The 19634-nt window shown below is 44.9% G+C and overlaps 2 protein-coding genes across 13 annotated transcripts in view; one reads left to right on the top strand and one right to left on the bottom strand.

The window, feature by feature from the left end:
• The window catches only part of CASP8 (caspase 8), a 31901-nt gene extending 16340 nt beyond the window's left edge, over positions 1–15561 (top strand). For 9 of the 11 annotated variants that reach the window (XM_079782762.1, XM_079782760.1, XM_079782765.1 and 6 more), the window contains 7 exons: positions 549–885; positions 3434–3539; positions 4664–4802; positions 6589–6731; positions 8953–9094; positions 12536–13034; positions 14462–15561. In XM_079782762.1, coding sequence (XP_079638888.1) covers positions 581–885; positions 3434–3539; positions 4664–4802; positions 6589–6731; positions 8953–9094; positions 12536–13034; positions 14462–14621 — 1494 coding nt within the window. In that variant the 5' untranslated portion in view covers positions 549–580 and the 3' untranslated portion in view covers positions 14622–15561. Of the gene's footprint in view, positions 1–277; positions 390–548; positions 886–3433; positions 3540–4663; positions 4803–6588; positions 6732–8952; positions 9095–12535; positions 13035–14461 lie in introns of all 11 variants that reach the window. The other 2 variants (XM_079782767.1, XM_079782766.1) reach the window with 1 other exon arrangement.
• A 159-nt stretch (positions 15562–15720) lies between these two features.
• The window catches only part of FLACC1 (flagellum associated containing coiled-coil domains 1), a 30814-nt gene continuing 26900 nt past the window's right edge, over positions 15721–19634 (bottom strand). For both annotated transcript variants that reach the window (XM_079782773.1, XM_079782774.1), the window contains 3 exons: positions 18805–18894; positions 18578–18687; positions 15721–17578 (listed from right to left, as the gene is read on the bottom strand). In XM_079782773.1, the coding sequence (XP_079638899.1) occupies positions 17452–17578; positions 18578–18687; positions 18805–18894 (327 nt within the window). In that variant the 3' untranslated portion in view covers positions 15721–17451. The remainder of the gene's footprint in view (positions 17579–18577; positions 18688–18804; positions 18895–19634) is intronic.

Below are 19634 nucleotides of genomic sequence, written 5' to 3' on the forward strand. Positions count from 1 at the left end.
TTTTCACCCAAGAATGTTAGTAAAACGCAGGGAGCTTAAAGAGCCGGGAACCATCTGCTTTGCTTTAGGAAGGAAAGGGGTCCAAACAGGTCAAGGTTAGTTGAGGTTAAGGAGAGTGCCAAAGGCACAGAGTCTGTGGGACCGAGGGGATGACGGAGCCGGATGGGAAGTTCAAGGTTTCCTAGTCCAAGGTTCTCACACAGCAGCTCTCCTGGAACCTCTGAAGGCAAGGGAGAGTCTGAGTAAGACTTCAACAAAGCCTTCTTCTACTTTGCAGAGAGTTGGCAAACCACTGCTTCCAAGTGAATTTTCACATTTATTGTTCCTACTGCACCCTGATCACAACTCTTCTGACCATTGGCTGGTTTATAGATCGACCATCCCAAACAGTAAGCTACTTGAGAGCAGGAGCTTGTTTGTTTTTTTCTTCCCTGTACTTCCGGCAAAATGTCTGACGTGTATTGCAAATGATGTGATAGCATTTGACAAGGGAACCAAGCAGTTAATGGTACTTTTCTTCCTCATCATAATGTTGTGTGTTGACCTAGGCTACAGCTACATTTGACTAACACGGACAAGCATGAGTTTCAGCAGTTGTCTGTATGAAATTGGGGAAGCGCTGAGCAGCGATGAGGTGGCCTCGCTCAAGTTCCTGAGCCTGGACTACATCCCACCAAGGAAGCAGGAGCCCATCAAGGACGCCCTGATGCTCTTCGAGAAACTCCAGGAGAAGAGAATGCTGGAGGAAAGCAACTTGTCCTTCCTGAGGGAGCTGCTATTCCGAATCGACAGGCTGGATCTGCTGGCAAAGGGCCTGAAGACCAGCAAGGAGGAGATGCGGAAGGAGCTTCAGATCCCGGGCCGGGCTCAGATCTCTGCATACAGGTGGGGACCATCTCTGCAGCCTCAGCACGGGGGGAGAGGGGGAGGGAGGGGAGCGGACACATCTCTGTGGGAGGGTTGATTGCAGGTTGTTGATGTAGAATGACTTTGGAGGCTCTGGGAAGATGTCCTATCAGGGCCAGATGAAGAAATGTGGAGACCTGATGTAGAATTCAGTAAGGAAAATAAAAAGCTCAAACCATAAAATAAAATTGTAAAGTGAAACATTACCTGCAAGTATACTGCCATTAAAATAGACTTTTTCTAAGTGTTCTGATTCTCTTTCTGATATGTGTCTGTTGTCTTGGTGTTTCTGTTTACTTGATGCCCACATTGTGTGCTAACTTTGTCTACCTACATATATAAAAGCCTAAGCGACTGGTTGACCAGTCGCTATGACGTGCACTGACCACCAGGGGGTAGATGCTCAATCTTTGTGATTCTCAAGACTTTAAAAATAGAGACATATTATCTACTTCTCTCTTTCAACAATCCCCTGTTCTCAGTAGTCTTTGTCTTGTAGAATCATCAATCTAACCTCTCTCTCCATTCTTCCTTTTGTGTCTGTTGTCTGAATCTCCCTCTTCCTATAAGGACCCAGTCATTGAATTAGGACCCACTGGAATCCCATATGACCTCATTTTAACGAGATTACAACAGCAGAGACCTTTTTCAGATAAGGTCACATTGATGTGTTCTGGGTGAACATGAATTGGGAAGGAGGATACTATTCAATACTGGGAACTTTGGTTTAATAGGATTGTGAAGTTCTTTTAAGGAATTTTTAAATTAGGCACCAATTAATCCTAAAAAACAGCATCCCCCAAACTAGGAAGCCTGGAAGGTCTCAGCTTGTGCCCACCGTCTTGGTCTTCTGGAGGCTGTTAGGCTGAGACAAACTGCCAGTGCCGGACATGGCCTGTCCCTCGTATAGGGCCAGGGGTCCCTGCCAGGGGCAGGATCTGTCTGTTAAAATATTCAACATGTTAGTTTGGGGGGCGGGGTGGAGCCAGCACAAGTACAAGCTACTGCTTCTTCATTGTTTATCATTAGCCAGCAAATAAAAAAATACACGTGTGATCGCTTTCCATTTATAAGAAAACACTAGACATTTAAAATGTCAAAGTAGAACTGCTACCTAAAAATAAGTGTCTTATAAACTATCCAGGTTTATTTGTAGACAATGATGGTACAAGAAAGCTAGTAGGTTTCAGTATGAGGAAAGTAAAAGGGAAAAATACCTGGTAGTCAAGTTAAAAGGGGCAGTGGCTGTAGATTGGACCCAGTCTTGGCCAAAGCGAGAAAGCTTTAGCAAAATACTTCTAGGGTAGAGGTTCTACGAGAAGAAGGATGAAGCAGATGATAATACTGAGTAACCCCCGTTTCTACACTATTTTTATTTTCAGAATTTTAATTTTCTAATTTAACTTTGAAGTTAACGTGTTTTTGCATTAAAGTTGTTTCCTTTACAACATAATAATGAAAGTTTGCTGAATTGTTCAATGAGCAATTCCTTTGCTCATTGAACCAGCATATCCCCAAATCCTATCATAGGTTAGCAAATAATAATGCCGTGTATCAAGCACTTAGTGTGTTGCCAACAACTGGTTTGAGGACTGCAGGCAAACTTACGGTATTCATGTAACCCCCAACACGGTCCAACGAGTAGATACAGAAGCATCTGAGGTCTACAATGAAGACAAACGTGTGTAACGTGTCTGAAGTCACACAGCTCGTAAGTGGTGGGACCAAGGTTCCAACATCCTTAGTCTGGGTCCCCCTTTAAACACTCTCCCTCACAACCCTCTGAGCCTCTGGAAGCAAACAGGGCCTGGGCCCTTCTCTCAGGGGATTTGGAGAGCTTGATAAACAGACAATTACTTGTTAATCTTTGGGCGCTACAAAGGCACCGAGAGTGAATGTACTTAGGCAGTGCTTGAGCTGTTAGTGGATGAGTGGTTGTCTAAAGACAGACAAGGGAATAGGAGTGTGGTGGGGGGCTAGGCATAAAGGGGTGAGGGGCAGGGCAGCTGGGTGTGCTTGGAGAAGAGACAGTGAGGGTGGTGAGGAGTGGCCGAGATGAGGGGGTCGGCTGGGCTCAACTCACAGAGGTCTGCATTCCAGAATCAAGTGTCTGGCCTTCCTACTGAAGGTAACGGTAACAGCTGGGAGGACACAGACATGTTTTAATTAGGAAGCGATGATCGGATTTGCATTTTGAAAAAGGTAATTTCCAAAATCAAAACTTCTTGTTGTTGCAACAAGATCTTGATGTTATAGTGAAGACGACGGGAAACCACAATTCGTGGAACTGAAATGAACTGAAGGACAGTTGGTTTGAATTCTGTTAAAGCTGGATAGTGGGGCACGAGGCAGTAGTTTTCTGTGTCACCTCACCAGCCTCTCCCCAAGAACTCAACTCCTTCCCCATGCGATGAGCTGGCTTTATTCTGAAGGGAGGCCATCGGAATCCAGTCTGCTGTGACGCCATGTATCACCTGAGAAGTTATTTAAAAAAGCATTTCTCAAGTGTCTCCATTTCCCACCACAGGGTCATGCTTTTCCAGATTTCAGAAGATGTGACTGCACAGGAATTGAAGGACTTTAAGTTCTTTTTGAGCCAGGAGCTCTCCAGATGCAAACTGGCGGACAGCATGGTAAGACCTGGTGTCAGGCCAAGATTCAGTCCCGAGGAAGAGCCAGCCAGTGGGGACTGCTGAGGCTGAAGCGAGGGCCACTCCGGCAAAAGCAACCCGATTCTCACTTTTTAGCCTGGGTTGAAGAAGAAAGCCGTCAGGCATGAGGGTTGTAGATGTGATCCCTTTGTATGCTCTGAAGTGCTGCTCACGTTAATGACCAGGAGCAAGGCAGTGTCAGGAGAAGAGAAGAGGGTTGTGGGGCTCAGCCCAAGGTGGGACTCTGCAGAACCACGAGAGACAGGTATCTGTGTCTGATGCGGTTTTGTGTGTCTGTGTGTGTGATGTGTGTGCATGTGTGTTTATGTGTGTGGGGGGTGTTCTGGGTGTGTGCATACCTGTGTATATGTGGTGTGCTGCAGGGGTTTTTTTTGTGTGTCTGTGTGTATGGTTGGTATTGTGTGTGTGTGTGATGTGTGCGCACGTGTGTTTATATGTGTGTGGGGTGTTTCTGGGTGTGTGCATATCTGTGTATATGTGGTGTGCTGCAGGGTTTTTTTGTGTGTGTCTGTGTGTGTGGTTGGTATTGTGTGGTTGGTATTGTGTGTGTGTGTGATGTGTGCGCACATGTGTTTATATGTGTCTGGGGTGTTTCTGGGAGTGTGCATATCTGTGTATATGTGGTGTGTTGCAGGGTTTTTTTGAGTGTGTGTCTGGTGTGGTATGTGTGTGTCTGTGTGTGTGGTTGGTAGTGTGTGTGTGTGTGTGTGTGTGTGTGTGTAACACCAGAGGAAATGTTGGGTGTGAGGCAGTTCGCAGCGCTGTCAGCATGGGGGCCATGGCTGTCTCAGCGTGCGCCTCTGGCTGTTTCACATGAAGGTGTCACGGGTGGTTTTAGCGCAGGGCCCGGGTCCTGGGGGCTGATGTTGTGTCTCCTCCGTCTTCTCTATTTCTGGGCCAGAAAACACAGAAGTGCCTTCCTAGCAGTATATTGGCTTTGAAGACCAGGCTGTCCTCTCAGGAGAGTCTGCTTGGGAAGCTAGGGCGGTCCCTTGGGTTGGAGGAAGTGCAAGTAAAAACAAAAATCTAATCTAAAAGCCAATATGGCCAATTCCGTCTTCCAACTTTCTGTCTCCTCCCTCTAGAGCTTGCTTGATATTTTCATGGAGATGGAGAAGAGACTCATCCTTGGGGAAAGAAATTTGGACACCCTAAAAAGAATCTGTAAACAAATCAACCTGAGCCTGCTGGATAAAATCAGTGCTTATGAAGAATTAAGTAAAGGTAGAAACCACCTCACAGCTGTGAACCAGCAAAATATATTCTTTTAAAAATATATATTCTATTGATTTTTTACAGAGAGGAAGGGAGAGGGATAGAGAGAAACATCGATGAGAGAGAAACATCCATCAGCTGCCTCCTGCACACCCCCTACTGGGTATGTCCCCACAACCAAGGTACATGCCCTTGATCGGAATCCAACCTGGGACCCTTGAGTCCGCAGGCCGACGCTCTATCCACTGAGCCAAACCAGTTAGGGCCAAAATGTATTCTTTTCAAAAAAGTTTTCATTTATTGATTTGAGAGAGAGAGAGAGAGAGAGAGAGAGAGAGAGAGAGAGAGAGAGGTGCTATTCCACTGATCCATGAATTCACTGGTTGATTCCTACCAGTTTATTCCTTTATGTGCCCCAACCAGGGATCGAACCTGCAACCCCAGTGCAGCAAAAGGTATTCTTAAATTCACAAACCCCTCTATGTCACAGTATTTTTAAAACAAAACTGTGTGTTTGCTTTAATTCAGAGGGAAGAATGAGCCTTTGTTAAAGATTCATAAATAGCCAAAGTAGAGCCAATGAATCAGCCCTGGCCTGTAGCTCAGTTGGCTGGGCATCGTTCTTTGTATCAAAAGGTTGCTGGTTCGATTCCCAGTCAGGGCATATGCACAGGTTGGGGTTTTGATCCCCAGTAGGGGGCCTGCGGAAGGCAACCGATCCATGTTCTGCTCTCACATCGATGTTTATCTTTCATTCTCCCTCTTCTTCCTCTCTCTCTCAAACTCAATAAAAAAAATATGAAAAAGAAACAAAAACAAAACCAAGGAATAATTGTAAAAATTTACCATGCACACAACAAAAAGACAGTTTGCAAACCGGGAACATTCAAAACACAATATGGAAGAGGCTCAGGAGCACGCTGTTATAAAGCAGCTTACGTAGTGAGAAAGCAGTGGCTGCTCATTCTTCACAGTGATCGATTCTGTTAGAGTTTGCTTAAATGATGGGTTGATCAGTGGTTACCTCATATCAACCTTGGAGAAAAGTTCAAGTTTTCCTCATGATTTTCAGAGGCACAAACAAGGTCAAGTTAGCCTTGTAAAATAAGCTAAATTAAGCTTTGCTTGTATGATTAAATTGTTTTTTTCTGCTCAGGGAGTTTTCTTTTTTTTTAAATAATTTTTTTTATTGATTTCAATGAGAAAGGGAGAGGGAGAGAAAGAATCTTTGATCAGCTGCCTCTTACATGCCCCCTACTGGGGATTGAGCCGGAAACCTGTGCATGTGCCCTCACCAGGAATCAAACTGTGATCTCTTGGTTCACAGATTGATGCTCAGCCACTGAGCCACGCCCGCTGGGCAGGGAGTTGTTTTTAGTCTTAACCTCTTAACAGAAGTCCAGGTGAATTTTCAAGGGGTGGTACCTGGAGATGTTTTCAAGACTTATTTAATTAATTTGCTCTTTGATATTTTCATTGCTTCCTCTCTACAACCTCCTACCATCCATGCCCACATCTTAATGGACCTGCCGCCGAGTACCGGGATGAGGGCTCGGTGGCTACTTCATGTCACCTCAGCTCTACACACTAAAAGATGTGTCTAGAGGCACAAACCATGCGGCCTCAGGCCAGCTAGTCTGAAACAGATGCAGAGTTATTCAGTGGCAAGAATGGGACTTACTCTGTGGATTGTAAGGATATGAATTTTCCTTTTAAAAGGGACTTACATAGTTATCCCAGGTGTTACATGTTTCTTGACTGAAGTACCTTCTCTGCCACGTGTCATTCCCTGCAGAGGGGGGGCCAATTTCAGACTATCCTCGAGAGCAGGACAATGAGTCCCAGGAACAGAACTGTGAGCTGCCACGGGAACAGAACTGTGAGTCCCGGGAGCAGGACTGTGAGCCGCCACGGGAGCAGGACTGTGAGCCGCAGCAGGTATGAGGAAACCTCCCACTACCTCTTCTCTTTACATTGCAGGTTCTAGTTGGTGTATTCCTTAGCTTTTTTAGCCTCCCGATAAACCAGTAAGGAGAAGAAACGTGGTGAGGATTTTGAGGACTAGAGAAAAAATTCACAGAAGGACAAGCTTCAAGTGTGACTTTTTAATGTAAAGAAAATGTGATCTCTCGGGTTAAGTGTTTATTTTAAAACCTAAGACAAAGGACTGAAACAGTGGGAGCAGAGGGGTGAGAAGGCCCCTGCCCGGCCCTTCAGCAGCCGCAGCAGCCCGAAGGGCAGCGGGCTTTGGGGGCAGCGCCCAGCAGGACTGGAGAGAGTTTCTCCTTGGTGATTAGGTGCAAGTGGCAAACGCTTGTGATCTAGCCATCTCTGTGTTCTCACCCCCGAGAGCCGGTCCAGGAATGGCCTTTCTAGACACAAGCACTCCAGCGGGTGTAACCCTAAGCGACCCACCAAACCCATTCTGACTCATAGCCCACTCACGCCTCTCCGTGGCGGGAAGCAGAGGAAACCCTGAACACCAGGAGCCCAGCAGGAGACTTAAAATTAAGCCTAGAGAACAATTTACCGGTGGGCTCCTGAACAAGTTACCGGACCTCTCAGTCTGAAAATCAAGGTTTAACCAAAGTCAGGGAGCACACTGCAGAGTAAAGCACTTTACTTTGCCCCAGGAACAGCTAAGGATCCTGGGTGCAAGAGAAATTGGATAACTTGCTCGAGGTTTTAAGGTTATTAAGTACTAGAGGCCCGGGGCACAAAATTCTCAGCCCGGCCTGCGCCCTCTCACGGTCTGGGAACCCTCGCTCCTTACCTCCTGCCTGCTCGCTCCTTACCACTTGGCTCGCTGCTCCTTAGCGCTGCCGTGGAGGCGGGAGAGGCTCCTGCCACCGCCGCTGCACTTGCCAGCCATGAGCCCGGCTTCTGGCTGAGTGGCGCTCCCCCTGTGGGAGTGCACTGACCACAAGGGGGCAGCTCCTGCATTGAGCGTCTGCCCCCTGGTGGTCAGTGCACATTATAGTGACTCGTCATTCTGGTCGTTCCACTGTAACCGTCGCTTAAACTCTTATTATATAGATGGAACTACCTGATAGTCAATGTGCCCACCTGAGGGGACCTGGATTGTAAGAGGGTGCAGGCCAGGCTGAGGGACCCAACCAGGGCATGTCAGGGCCAGAGGTTGGCCAGCTGGAGAGGGACCGTGGGAAGGATCCAGGGCATGTCCAACCCATCTTGCTCAGTCCTGATCAGCCAGACCCCAGCAGCAAGCTAACCTACCGGTTGGAGCGTCTGCCCCCTGATGGTCAGTGCACATCATAGCGAGCAGTTGAGTGGCCTTAGCATATCATTAGCATATTACGCTTTGATTGGTTGAACCGACGGCCGGACAACTGCACACTTAGCATATTAGGCTTTTATTATATAGGATACAGCCAAGAATCCCTCACCCCTCCATCCCCCCCCCCCTCCAGCTGGGATCCCCTTTCTCTACTGGGAGGAGCTGCATGGATTTCCCAATAAATGTTGGATAATTTTGCACTGAAACAGCTCTGGGAAAATAAGGCCAGCCCAGGGCCACCACGGTCTGGTAATGTCAGGTTCTAGAGTCTGGAAACTGTGACCTGCAATAGCCAAGGTCTGCCTGCCCAATGCACCTCTCACCTCCTATCCCTGTGGTCCTGAGAACCAGATTAATCCATCAGCTTTAACAGCCTGGGGACACACTGTCATGTGTGAAGGGCAGGCCCTCAGCTGTTTGCCCAGAAACAGGGGTGAGTTGATCAGACAGCCGTGGAAATCACAGGGTCACGGAAGGGCAGCCCAGAGACAGCCCTGAGATGTTCATTCATTGAGCAACTCCTGCTTGAGCTCTCACAAATGATTAAGTCCTGGTTCCTGACCCAGACGTCATCTGCCTTGAGCAGAGATGAGGACAAATAATACATTATGATGACAATATGAATGTAAGTGCAAGGTGCTCAGGAGGCCCAAGTATTGGGACATTAACTAGATACACTCCAGGTGGGGCAAGAGTCTGGGGATCCTGTGTGAGGAGAAATGAGCCAGCTTGGGTGGGAGCCACTGAACGAGCCCAGTCTGGCTCAGGGGCCAGCCTAACCTTGGGCCAGGGAGTTGCTTGTTAACATCTCTAGTGTTTGACCCGCAGTGTCAGCTCCTGGGTTGTGTTTTTGTTTTTCAGACAGCGGACAAAGTTTACCGAATGAAAAGCAAACCTCGAGGATACTGTGTGATCTTTAACAATTATGATTTTAGCAAAGCACGGGAGAACGTGCCCAAACTTCACATAATAAAGGATAGAAATGGAACAGACGTGGATGCAGGTACAGTAGAATCCAAAAGAGATGTAAAATATTTCTAACTAGAGGCTCTGTGCACAAAATTCGTGCACTTTGGGGGGGGGAGGTCCCTCAGCCTGGCCTGCACCCTCTCGCAATCCAGGACCCCTCGCTCCTTACCACCCGCCTGCTCACTGCTCCTTACTGCTGCCACAGAGGCGGGAGAGGCTCCTGCCACCGCCGCTGCGCTCGCCAGCCACGAGCCTGGCTTCTGGCTGAGCAGGGGGAGCACACTGACCACCAGGAGGCAGCTCCTGCATTGAGTGTCTGCCTCCTGGTGGTCAGTGCGCGTCATAGTGACTGGTCATTCTGCCGTTTGGTTGATTTGCATATTAGGCTTTTATTATATAGGATAGAGGCCTGGTGCATGGGTGGGGGCCGGCTGGTTTGCCCTAAAGGGTGTCCCAGATCAGGGTGGGGGTTCCCTTGGGGCATGGGGCAGCCTGGGCAAGGGTGCTGTGGTGGTTTTCAGGCTGGCCACGCCCCTTGGTGACCCAAGCGGAGGCCCTGGTATCTGGGATTTATTTATCTTCTATAATTGAAACTTTGTAGCCTTGAGCTAAGGCCAGGGCTGGCCAGAAAGCTTGGCTTCCTTCATCATTGGGGAAACCCAAGCCTCCTGCTCGCTCTGTGGCCGCAGCCATTTTTGTTGGGACTTATTTATCTTCTGTAATTGAAACTTTATAGCCTTGACCGGAGGCCAGGGTATGCAGGAAGCTTGGCTTCCTCCATTGCCGGGGAAACCCAAGCCTCCTGTTCGCTCTGTGGCTGCAGCCATCTTGGTTGGGTTAATTTGCATACTCGCTCCTGATTGGCTGGTGGGCGTAGCGGAGGTATAGTCAATTTGCATGCTTCTCTTTTATTAGTGTAGATAGATGATGCTGTATTGAATACTAGACATATGCTAGGCATGTATTTCAGGTGCTCTCGTCACACATACACATACACACCGTAACTATGTGTGGAGATATGTTTATTAGCTTGTCTATTGTAATCATCTCACTGTGTATATCATCATATTGTACACCTTAAATATATACAATTTTTTATTAAAAAAGAAATAAGACAGGCAGCCTAGTCAGTGTTGAAAGACTGACTAGATCTATGAATACATTTGAGGGAAAAGTAGTGTTAAGCACATAGAAAACAAAGCAATAAAAAATAGTGCAATTACTAATCCCAGGAAAGACAACAGTTTCATAAGAAAGGAAGCACAAGACTTTTCAAGATGGCAGCAGAGTAGGTGGATCTTGCTCTCACCTCCTCCCAGATCCCAACTGGAAAGACAACTAAATTGGGGAGTGATCTTCCTGAATTACCCACTAAAGACAATCTACAGAGGAGACTTATAACCAAGGGCTGGCAGGAAGTGTGGGGATATGAAGGGGCGGCTGAGGTTAGAGGGGGATAGGATCAGCTGCAGGAGGGTCCCTCTGAGGGGCGTGAAGCCTAAATCCCAGGTGTGGCTCCCCAGACCAGAGCACCAGAGCTGGGAACAGGTGCCCACCTAGCATCTGGTTGTGAGAAACGGCAGGGTTTCTGTCTGCCAAGGAGAGGCAGAGCCCGCTGGAGACAGAGGCACCCTCTAAAGGATCATTGTGCAAAATTCCGTGGGCAGCCACTCCCTCCGGGCTCTGGCGGAGGGAGGCCAGTGCGGACTGTCAGCTGAGGAGTCTTGGGTGTGGCTTTGGAAACATGGGGAACCACGGCCAGGATGCCTGTCCCGAGTCATCCTCTGATACCGCAGCAGCCTTGTTTCTTGGGCAGAGCAATCAGCCTGGGGAAAAGCTGTTACCTCACCCTCAGGAATCCCTTTCACCTGACCCTGTGGATCTTAAGCCCTGCTGAGGAGTCAGCAGCATTGGCTGGGGCCAAGAAGTCTGGGAAAACTCGGAAGTGTTAGTGACTGGCTTTGGGGTGGAGTCATTCCCCCCACTTTCCCATGAACCAGACTGGCTCTTCCCTCTCACAGGGACCTGATAGAAACACCCTCCTGGTTTCCAGCAGACTCTACCTCTGGGCTCCAGAAGCCCCGCCTCCCCCCCCCCCCCCCCCCACACACACACACAGACACAACTACTAGGGCTCTGCCCTGCCGAGGTCAAGGAAAAACCAGGACAGATGCAGACCTGTGGCTCGTGATGGGGATCACACCCACCGTCTTTCCTGAAGTCTGAATGGCACCTGCCCTCACAGGAGATCCAGTATCTGCACCCTCCCCATTCTGCCAGAGGTTCTTTCAGTGACTGAGCCTAACAGCCAGCTGGCAGGTGGAGGCAGATCCTGGGTGCCTGGAGAGGCTTGAGGACCCACCTCTGGGCCCTGTACTGGTAAAAGCTGGCCTTGCCACACCCACAGAGGCAGCCACAAACTGTGGCTCACTTGTAGCTTCAAACAGGTTGCCAAGGGCCAGGAATAGGATTTAATTGATATTTACAACAGAACATTTCAACCCAAAGCAGCAGAATATATTCTTCTCACATGTACATGGAACCTTCTAAAAGATAAAGCATGTTGGGACACAAAATGAACTGATGAACAAAACAGAATCAGAGGATGGATACATGGGACAGACTGACATGTCAGAGGGGAGGTGGGAGGGGGAACTGGATGAAAGAAGGTGAAGAGATTAGTCCCTGGAGACAGACAACAGTGTGGTGAAGGCCAGGGCAGGGGGCAAAGGTGGGGAAAATGGGGGACATCTATAATAGTGTCAACAATTAAAAAAAAGAAGGGAAGCATAATTAAATATTTTGTTTAAATAGTACTAGTAATACAAACATTACTATTGGTTCTACTAAAAATTGTACACAATTGTGTAAGAGCACCAGATCAGTAATTCAATACAAAAGTCTAAAATTTATCAATCAATAAATAGCAGTGTACCAAAATTTATTACAAAATGGAGGCTGATAACAACAAAAAAAGGAGTTAGAATTTGAAAGTGGTTGCCTTCATGGAACGTGACTAGGTAATAGGGAGGGCTAGAGAGGGATAGTTTTTTTGGTAATAAATAGGTCTTTTGGTTCTACTTGACTTTTTAAACATTCATATATTTTATTTTTACAGTTTTGAGAGCATTCAGAATAAAGTAAGTATGGGTGGTTTGTTAAAAGTCCTTTTGGTTTTGGTTTCTGATCAGTGTAAGTAATACAGTTATTTTTTAGATTGGTTTGGTAGTAAGCCTAAGCAACAGCTTACTCATCTTGTCGACTAGCTGGAATAAGGCAATGGGCCCACAATAGTATTCTACTTTTGTTTGGTGCCCCGAGACTGGGGAATTTTTTCCAGCTAGAATCTAGCCACTAACATAGAGGATCTTGTTCTTAAGTTCTGGTTCAAACTCTTACCAATGCTCTCTTTAGCTCTGGCTGTGGTCTGGGTACTGTTGTGGTGTAACATGACTTTCTGTATTTCACTTTTCAGAGGCTTTGCACAACACCTTTAGTGAGCTTCATTTTGAGGTAGTGTCTTACAAAGACGCCACAGCAAAGGAAATCTGTGAGATCCTGAAAAACTACCAAAGCCAGGACCACAATGACAAAGACTGCTTCATCTGCTGCATCCTTTCCCATGGAGACAAGGGCATCGTCTACGGCTGCGATGGGCAGGAAGCCTCCATCTATGAGCTGACCTCTTACTTCACTGGTTTGAAGTGCCCTTCCCTTGCAGGCAAACCGAAAATCTTTTTTATCCAGGCTTGTCAAGGGGATAACTTTCAGAAAGGCATAGCTGTTGAGACCGACTCAGAAGAGAAGGAAGCCTATTTAGAAATGGACTCATATCAGAAGAGAAATATCCCAGATGAGGCTGACTTTCTGCTGGGGATGGCCACTGTGAACAACTGTGTTTCCTACCGAAACCCCGAAAAGGGGTCCTGGTATATCCAGTCACTGTGCCAGAGTCTGAGAGAAAGATGTCCCAGGTAATGCCTGTCTACTCATCCCTTCATTCATCTATACATGTCCAGCTGTGGGCCTCATAGCTGTACTTTCCATGTCAGTTGCAAAGTGGGAGAGAGGTCAAGTCTTAACATCTTTAGTCACAGATAGAAAAAAATGGAGATACTTACTGAGGACTTCCCATTTTTTAGCACCTCAAAGGACAGGCAGGGTATCAGATTGCAGGGAAGGAGGGTGAAGTCATAAAGTCCAGCTCTGTATTGGGGCAGAATCATGACTGTGCCACCTTAACTAGAAAACTTCTAAGAAGTCTTCCAAAAAGACAATGACCCATTTCAATGTGTACTATCCTCCAGCTCTGTCAAAAGTTCCATAATAGCTAACCGGGCTCAAACCCTCTTGGTGTATTGTGAGAGAGAAATGTGGAAGAGCAGAAACCCTTTATTTTTGTACTCATCTGGCCTGATTTAAAGCCACAAAATGTAGGAAAATCGCTTTTCCTCATTTAAATATCCCACAATTCTTTTAGTTATATGAAGTTTTGTATGTCACCCAAATGCACACACAACGGACAGATGGATAGCAAGGAATCTTCTGCTGGGTTCCTTCTAGTTCAGTATTATTATGTTTAAAGTGTATGAAGAATGAGCATTTTCTATGGCGGATAAAGGAGTGAACCATAACATCAACACTATTTTTCATTTTGCGATTCAGACCATGAATCCTGCAAGGTTCGGGGGCGGGCTATTTGCAGAGGTGGATGAACAGGTTGCCCAATTAAACTGAATAGCAAGACTGGTGAGAAAGGGGTGGTGTGGCTGCAGGAGACACTGGATTTTCACTTCCCAGACGTTGGATTCATCATGGATGAATCCACAGAAGCAATGTCAATTTGGGGCAGAGGATGTTAGGGATCATTGAGGTGATGATGGGGGCAAGTAACATAGAACCTGGAGTAGAGTGAGGTACAAACAGATTGGGAGGGGAAGAAACCAAATCTCATGTTAACACTGAGGTTTCTGATGGTCTACAGAGATCCTGAGATAAGTTATTAAGCTCTGAAACATCCTTTACCTGAAAAGCTATAGTAGGTCTTAGTTTAGCAACTTATTTCATCTGCCTGATGTTTCTTTTTAAATGTATTTTTTATTGATTTCAGAGAGGAAGGGAGAGGGAGAGAGAGATAGAAGCATCAATGATGAGAGAGAACCAAAGATCGGCTGCTTCTTGCATGCCCACTACTGGGGATGGAGCCCACAACCCAGGCATGTGCTCTGACCAGGAATCGAACTGTGACTTCCTGGTTTATAGGTCGATGCTCAACCACTGAGCCACGCCAGCTGGGCTCGCCTGATGTTTTGAGAGAAATAGCTAGCATGAGCACAGCAGATGAATGGGTTTACCAGTGTTTTCCCCTCACAGATGGTCACAATGCTGTGTTGTTTTACAGGGGTGACGACATTCTCACCATCCTCACTGAGGTCAACTTTGAAGTGAGCAGTAAGGACGTGTGCAGTAAGGACGTGAAGAAAAACAAGAAGAATATTTGGAAGCAGATGCCACAACCCACTTTCACGCTGAGAAAAAAACTCTACTTCCCCCTTAATTGATCTATAACACTATGCTTAATTTTTGTATTATAATGCTTTTACTTTATGCTATCATTTATTTGCATAACACTATGCTTAATTTAATTGTTAATAAGATGCTGCTGCCTCTCCCCCATTTATTTTATGTTGTTAATCCTCAGCGGAGGGTATTTTTCCCTTTTCAATGGGTTGCTTCCGGTATGAGCCCCAAGGTACGTGCCCTTGACCAAATTGAACCTGGGACCATTTGGTCCAAAGGCTGACGCTCTAGCCACTGAGCCAAACTGGCTAGGGCTCCACCCCCGTTTTTGAAGTCAGAGAGGGGAGAGAATGGGAGTCAAGACAATTTAATTTTTATGCAAATTGAAGCCTAAATTTCTGGCTTTGCAACAATAGCTAGATATTTATAGCCATAGGCATGATTTTAATTGTATTTTTAATTTGATAAAAAAGTTTTAAAAACTATAGTAGATACAAAGGATAGTAAGTTTAAAAGAAATGCAACATTACAATGGTTCAAAAACAGTGGCAGAATGTGTACTTCACACATCTCTGATCTGCTTTCAGCCCAAAGTCATTCAATTCCCTTGAAATCAGCGGTTGCCACCCGGAGGTCCGTGGACCCCTGATGGTCCGTGAGGTCCAAAAGGTTGGCGACCGCTGCTTCAAATTGTTAAGAATTGTGCTCCGTGGATGGAGCACCGGCCTGTGGACTGAAGAGTCCCGGGTTCGATTCCGGTCAGGGGGTGTGCTGGAAGCAGCTGATCAATGATTCTCTCTCATCATTAATATTTCTCTCTCTCCCTCCTCTCTGAAGTCAATAAAAATATTTCTTTTAAAAAAGAATTGTTTTGTTTTGTACTTTCAGTTCCTCTCTTTCTAAGCCATCCTCCACACTACAATTATATGTAAGGAAAACTTATCCTTTTTATTCATCCAGGTTCTTTGGCTTTTCTACTAATTAAAATGACGTAAGATAAATTAACAGTAGAAAAATAAAATTAACTTTCATACATGCTCATAGAAATATGAGACTAAAAAAACACACCAAATCAGGCAGATTTTATATCTTTTAGACAAAATAACAATAAATTTGAGAAGAATTTACAAGACAAAGAAGTTTGGGTTCAATTAGTAAAGAAATAACAAGTTTTGTTTACACTGCCTTTTTGGCCATGAATTCTCTATCTGATAATATTGATGCCTTCTACCCTCTTCATACGGGGCGCGGAGGGGGGGGGGGGAGGGGGGGGAGGGGCGGGGGGAAGAGTGCCTTTCACATGGGAGATTTATTTCTGACTTTCAGGGGAATAAAACATGGTCAGAGAGTCCATCTTGTACTGGCTGTGTCTCAAGTAACTTTCATTCAAAGTAATATGCCCTGAACTGCACTACAGGTTTCTTTAAAATACAAATTCGAAAATATTATTTCTTGCATTAAAAGCTTTTAAAAACCCAAAATGGTTTTACAAATCTGCTACAATCTGTTTCCAAATTCCCTTTTCAGCCTTTCCTCTTATTGCTTTTGTAGTATATGCATCCTTCTGTACATGCTTGATTTGCTTTTTTGCTAGCATTGCTGTGCTTTAGTCATGCTTTTAAAATTATAATTTCATTTGAAATACTCAGGAATTACCTTGTTTTTAAAAGCTAATTAGGTGTGTTTTTTTTAAAAAAATAGTTTTTCAAATGTACTTCTAATAAAATATAACTTAACCTTACTGTTCGCAGGAGATTGTTTTGCTTGTTTTGTTTTTTTTGCCAATGGCATCTCACAGGTGGAAAATGTTTGGATCACAGATACATTTTACTTGAACCTCCCAATGTTGGTTCACACAGTTGTATTTTTAAAAAATGTGTTGTTCAGCCCTAGCTGATTTGGCTCAGTTGATAGAGCGTTGGCCTGTGGACTGAAGGTTCGATGCCGGTCAAGGGCACATGCCCTTGCAGCTCGATCTCCAATAAGAGTCATGCAGGAGGCAGCCAATCAATGATTCTCTGTCATCATTGATGTCTCTATCTCCCTCTCCCTTCCTCTCTGAAATCAATATTTTTAAAAAATGTGTTGTTCATATTTAAAAATTGGGAGATGTGATATAAAAACTAGAATACCTTCTCTTGAAAAATCAGAATATTTGATCCCATTAACTCCATGCTCCTGTATGGCAGCAATGGAATGGTTTCTCTCACTGTCTCTCCTCCCGCCCCCTCCAAGTCCCCTCTATTGAAGCTGCAGCCAATTACCAATTATCACTGTGATGGTCGGATTGTTTTTCTTTATGTGCAGCCCATTTCACTTATGTTTGTTGCCTGCACTGTGGCATTTGAATTCTAGCAATGGTTGAGAGAATCTGGCAAGAATTATCAGAAACTCTTCCTAAATCACAGGTTAGGGAATGTGATTGAGAGGTGAGAGTGGGGACACATGTGAAAAAGAAAGGTTTTTGAAATCAAACCAATAAATTTTTTTTCTTGCTAGCTAAATGCCCCAGGTATAGTCCAAAATATAATTAACATTTTATAGGAAGAAAATTTTCAGATCAGTGTCTTCATAATAAAATATGTAAAGGTGGAAGAGAAAATAGTACACCCAGAGAAAGCTCAGCTCTGGCTACAGAGCACATCACTTTTCAATGAAAAGTCATGGAAAAAAAATCTATGTAATTGAGATAAGAATTCAAACATTCCCAACCACTCAGAAGAAAGCAAATTGTGAAAAGACGAAAGTAGAATCGAGAACCCCCAAACCAAACCCATCATATGCATTTCTCAAGAAAACCTCACAGGAGTGCTCCAGGCTTACAGGGATGGTGCTCCTACCAGCTCCGACGATGGAGAACAACTCTTCTGCTCATAGTTCTTGTCTTTTGTTGCTACCGTCTTCTAAAGTCTCAGAATCATCCTCATAAATAGTAATACAGGTTGACCTTCCAGATCGTTCTTCATAAGTTCCTCCATTCTTGGCATTTATCTTTTGCCTATAAAGAAAGAGAAAATGTATCACTATAGACTCAAAGAGTAGAGAGTGGGGTAGGATATCTGTGGTTTCATTCTTTCACTGGGAGCAGTCTCACTCATTACTTGCAATAGTTTTGAATTTAGTGAGATAGGATATGTGGGTGACCAAATGCCCATGTGAGGAATTTCCCACTAAATCAACATAATAAATAAGTTCCCTTGATTAAAGTATTGATTGACATTTATTTCAATAATTTAAGATGTATCTTCAGGTTGCAGTTTAATTTCTTACCTAAAATTGATTTCCACAGGAACACAATGCAGCCACATCTAAAGATAAACCACTAACACCTACACCGCTAAACTCTCAGGGGAGATGGATTTAAAAATAATCTTTAGTTTTTGTAATCCTGAATGCACTTAAAGAGTCTCAGATAAATACCATGTGTCATTTTGCATAAAAACTAAGACACAGCACCATTTAAAACAAACTGTTTGGGGAGGGGCAATTCAAGTCAGAATCCTATTAGTCTGTAGGCAGAGGCAGTCTCTGGAGGCTTTGAGTCTTTGCCTGATCCAATGAGTCAGAAACAGCCTTTAACACTGTCCCGCACTAGAGATTGAGAGGTGTAGAGGATCTACCTAATTCATAGTCACAAACCCAAACAGACAGCCAAAATCAGGAGACAAAGAAACAACCCCCAAATGAAAGAGCTAGAGAATTATCCAGAAGAAGAGATAAATGAAGCAGAGCTAAGAAATTTACCTGAAACAAGAATTCAGAGTAATGAGGGTACAAATGCTCAACAGCATGAAAAAAGATATAGTAACTATCAAATGAACTATTTGACCACAGCAGGTAAATTCTGTGACCAGGCTCACAGTGAATATCTTCCTCATGAAGTGCCTATGTCTTGACTTCTTTAGGAAACACCTGGGATCATCTTCACCTATTCCTCACCCAACCCCCTCCCCCTTCCTAAAGATAAGTCAGCCCTGTTTTTGCACCCCATTCACACCTCAGATGAATGTTTTCTTCTCTCAGGAGCTGTATGGTGAATTTAAACTTCTCTTCAGTTTCAGCAAGCTTGGTCTGGAGTGTTTTCTCCAGATTTGCCACCGCAGCTTTCTGAAAGACATGTGCATTTTAATAGCTATCTTTTTCCAACCAGAGCTGTATGGCCGAGCTACACAGAGACCTGGGATCCTCCCCCAAATGCCCATCCCCACTCCAGCCATGACTCACCTCCTTCTGGAGTTCCATCTGGGTTTGGTAGAGGGTGGTGTTCAGTGATTCTAGGATAACAGCTTGTGCATGCAACTCTTCCTCTATGATCTGTGTAAGAGGAAATTGTTTTGGGATGTCTGCCCATTTATTCTCTTCTCCAGGTACCTGGACTAGAATGTTCAGCATCGACTTCCCTCCTTCTCCTGCACCACTCAGTCACTATGCCCTGTTAACCCTACCCGCTCCTTTTGTCTTCTCCACCCTCCCCTACAACCTCACTGTCACTGCCCCAGAACCAGTCCTCACCAGAGCTTAAATGGGTTGTCACAACAGCTAGCAATTATTCATTCATTAAACAAGTATTTATGAAATATCGACAATAGATCCCAAAAATATGACATTCTGGAAAAGGCAAAACTATAGAGTCAGTAAAAAGATCAGTGGTTGCTAAGGGTTGGGAGGGAAAGGGAAGGACGTATACTTGGAGAACAGAAGATCTTTAGGTTAGAGAAATGATTTTGTATGATGCTACAATGGTGACTATATAGCATATTGACAAAACCAATAGAATGTACAACACAAATAATGAACCCTAATGTAAACTATGAACCTTAGTTAAAAATAATATGTTAATAGTTTATCAGCTGTAACAAATGTAACACACCAATGCAAGGTATCAATAATAGAGGAAGTTGTGTGGGGTGGGGAGTGTATGTGAAATCTCTATACTTTCTGCTTAATTTTTCTGTAAACTTAACCCTGCTCTAAAAAAAAAAAAAAAGTATGTTAATTAGAAACAAAAAACCTACTGTAGGAATGGGCTTTGGAGCAAGGTAGATCCAGTGTAT

This window comes from Cnephaeus nilssonii (genome assembly GCF_951640355.1).
Source record: "Cnephaeus nilssonii genome assembly, chromosome: 10".
In the NCBI taxonomy this organism is placed as follows: domain Eukaryota; kingdom Metazoa; phylum Chordata; class Mammalia; order Chiroptera; family Vespertilionidae; genus Cnephaeus; species Cnephaeus nilssonii.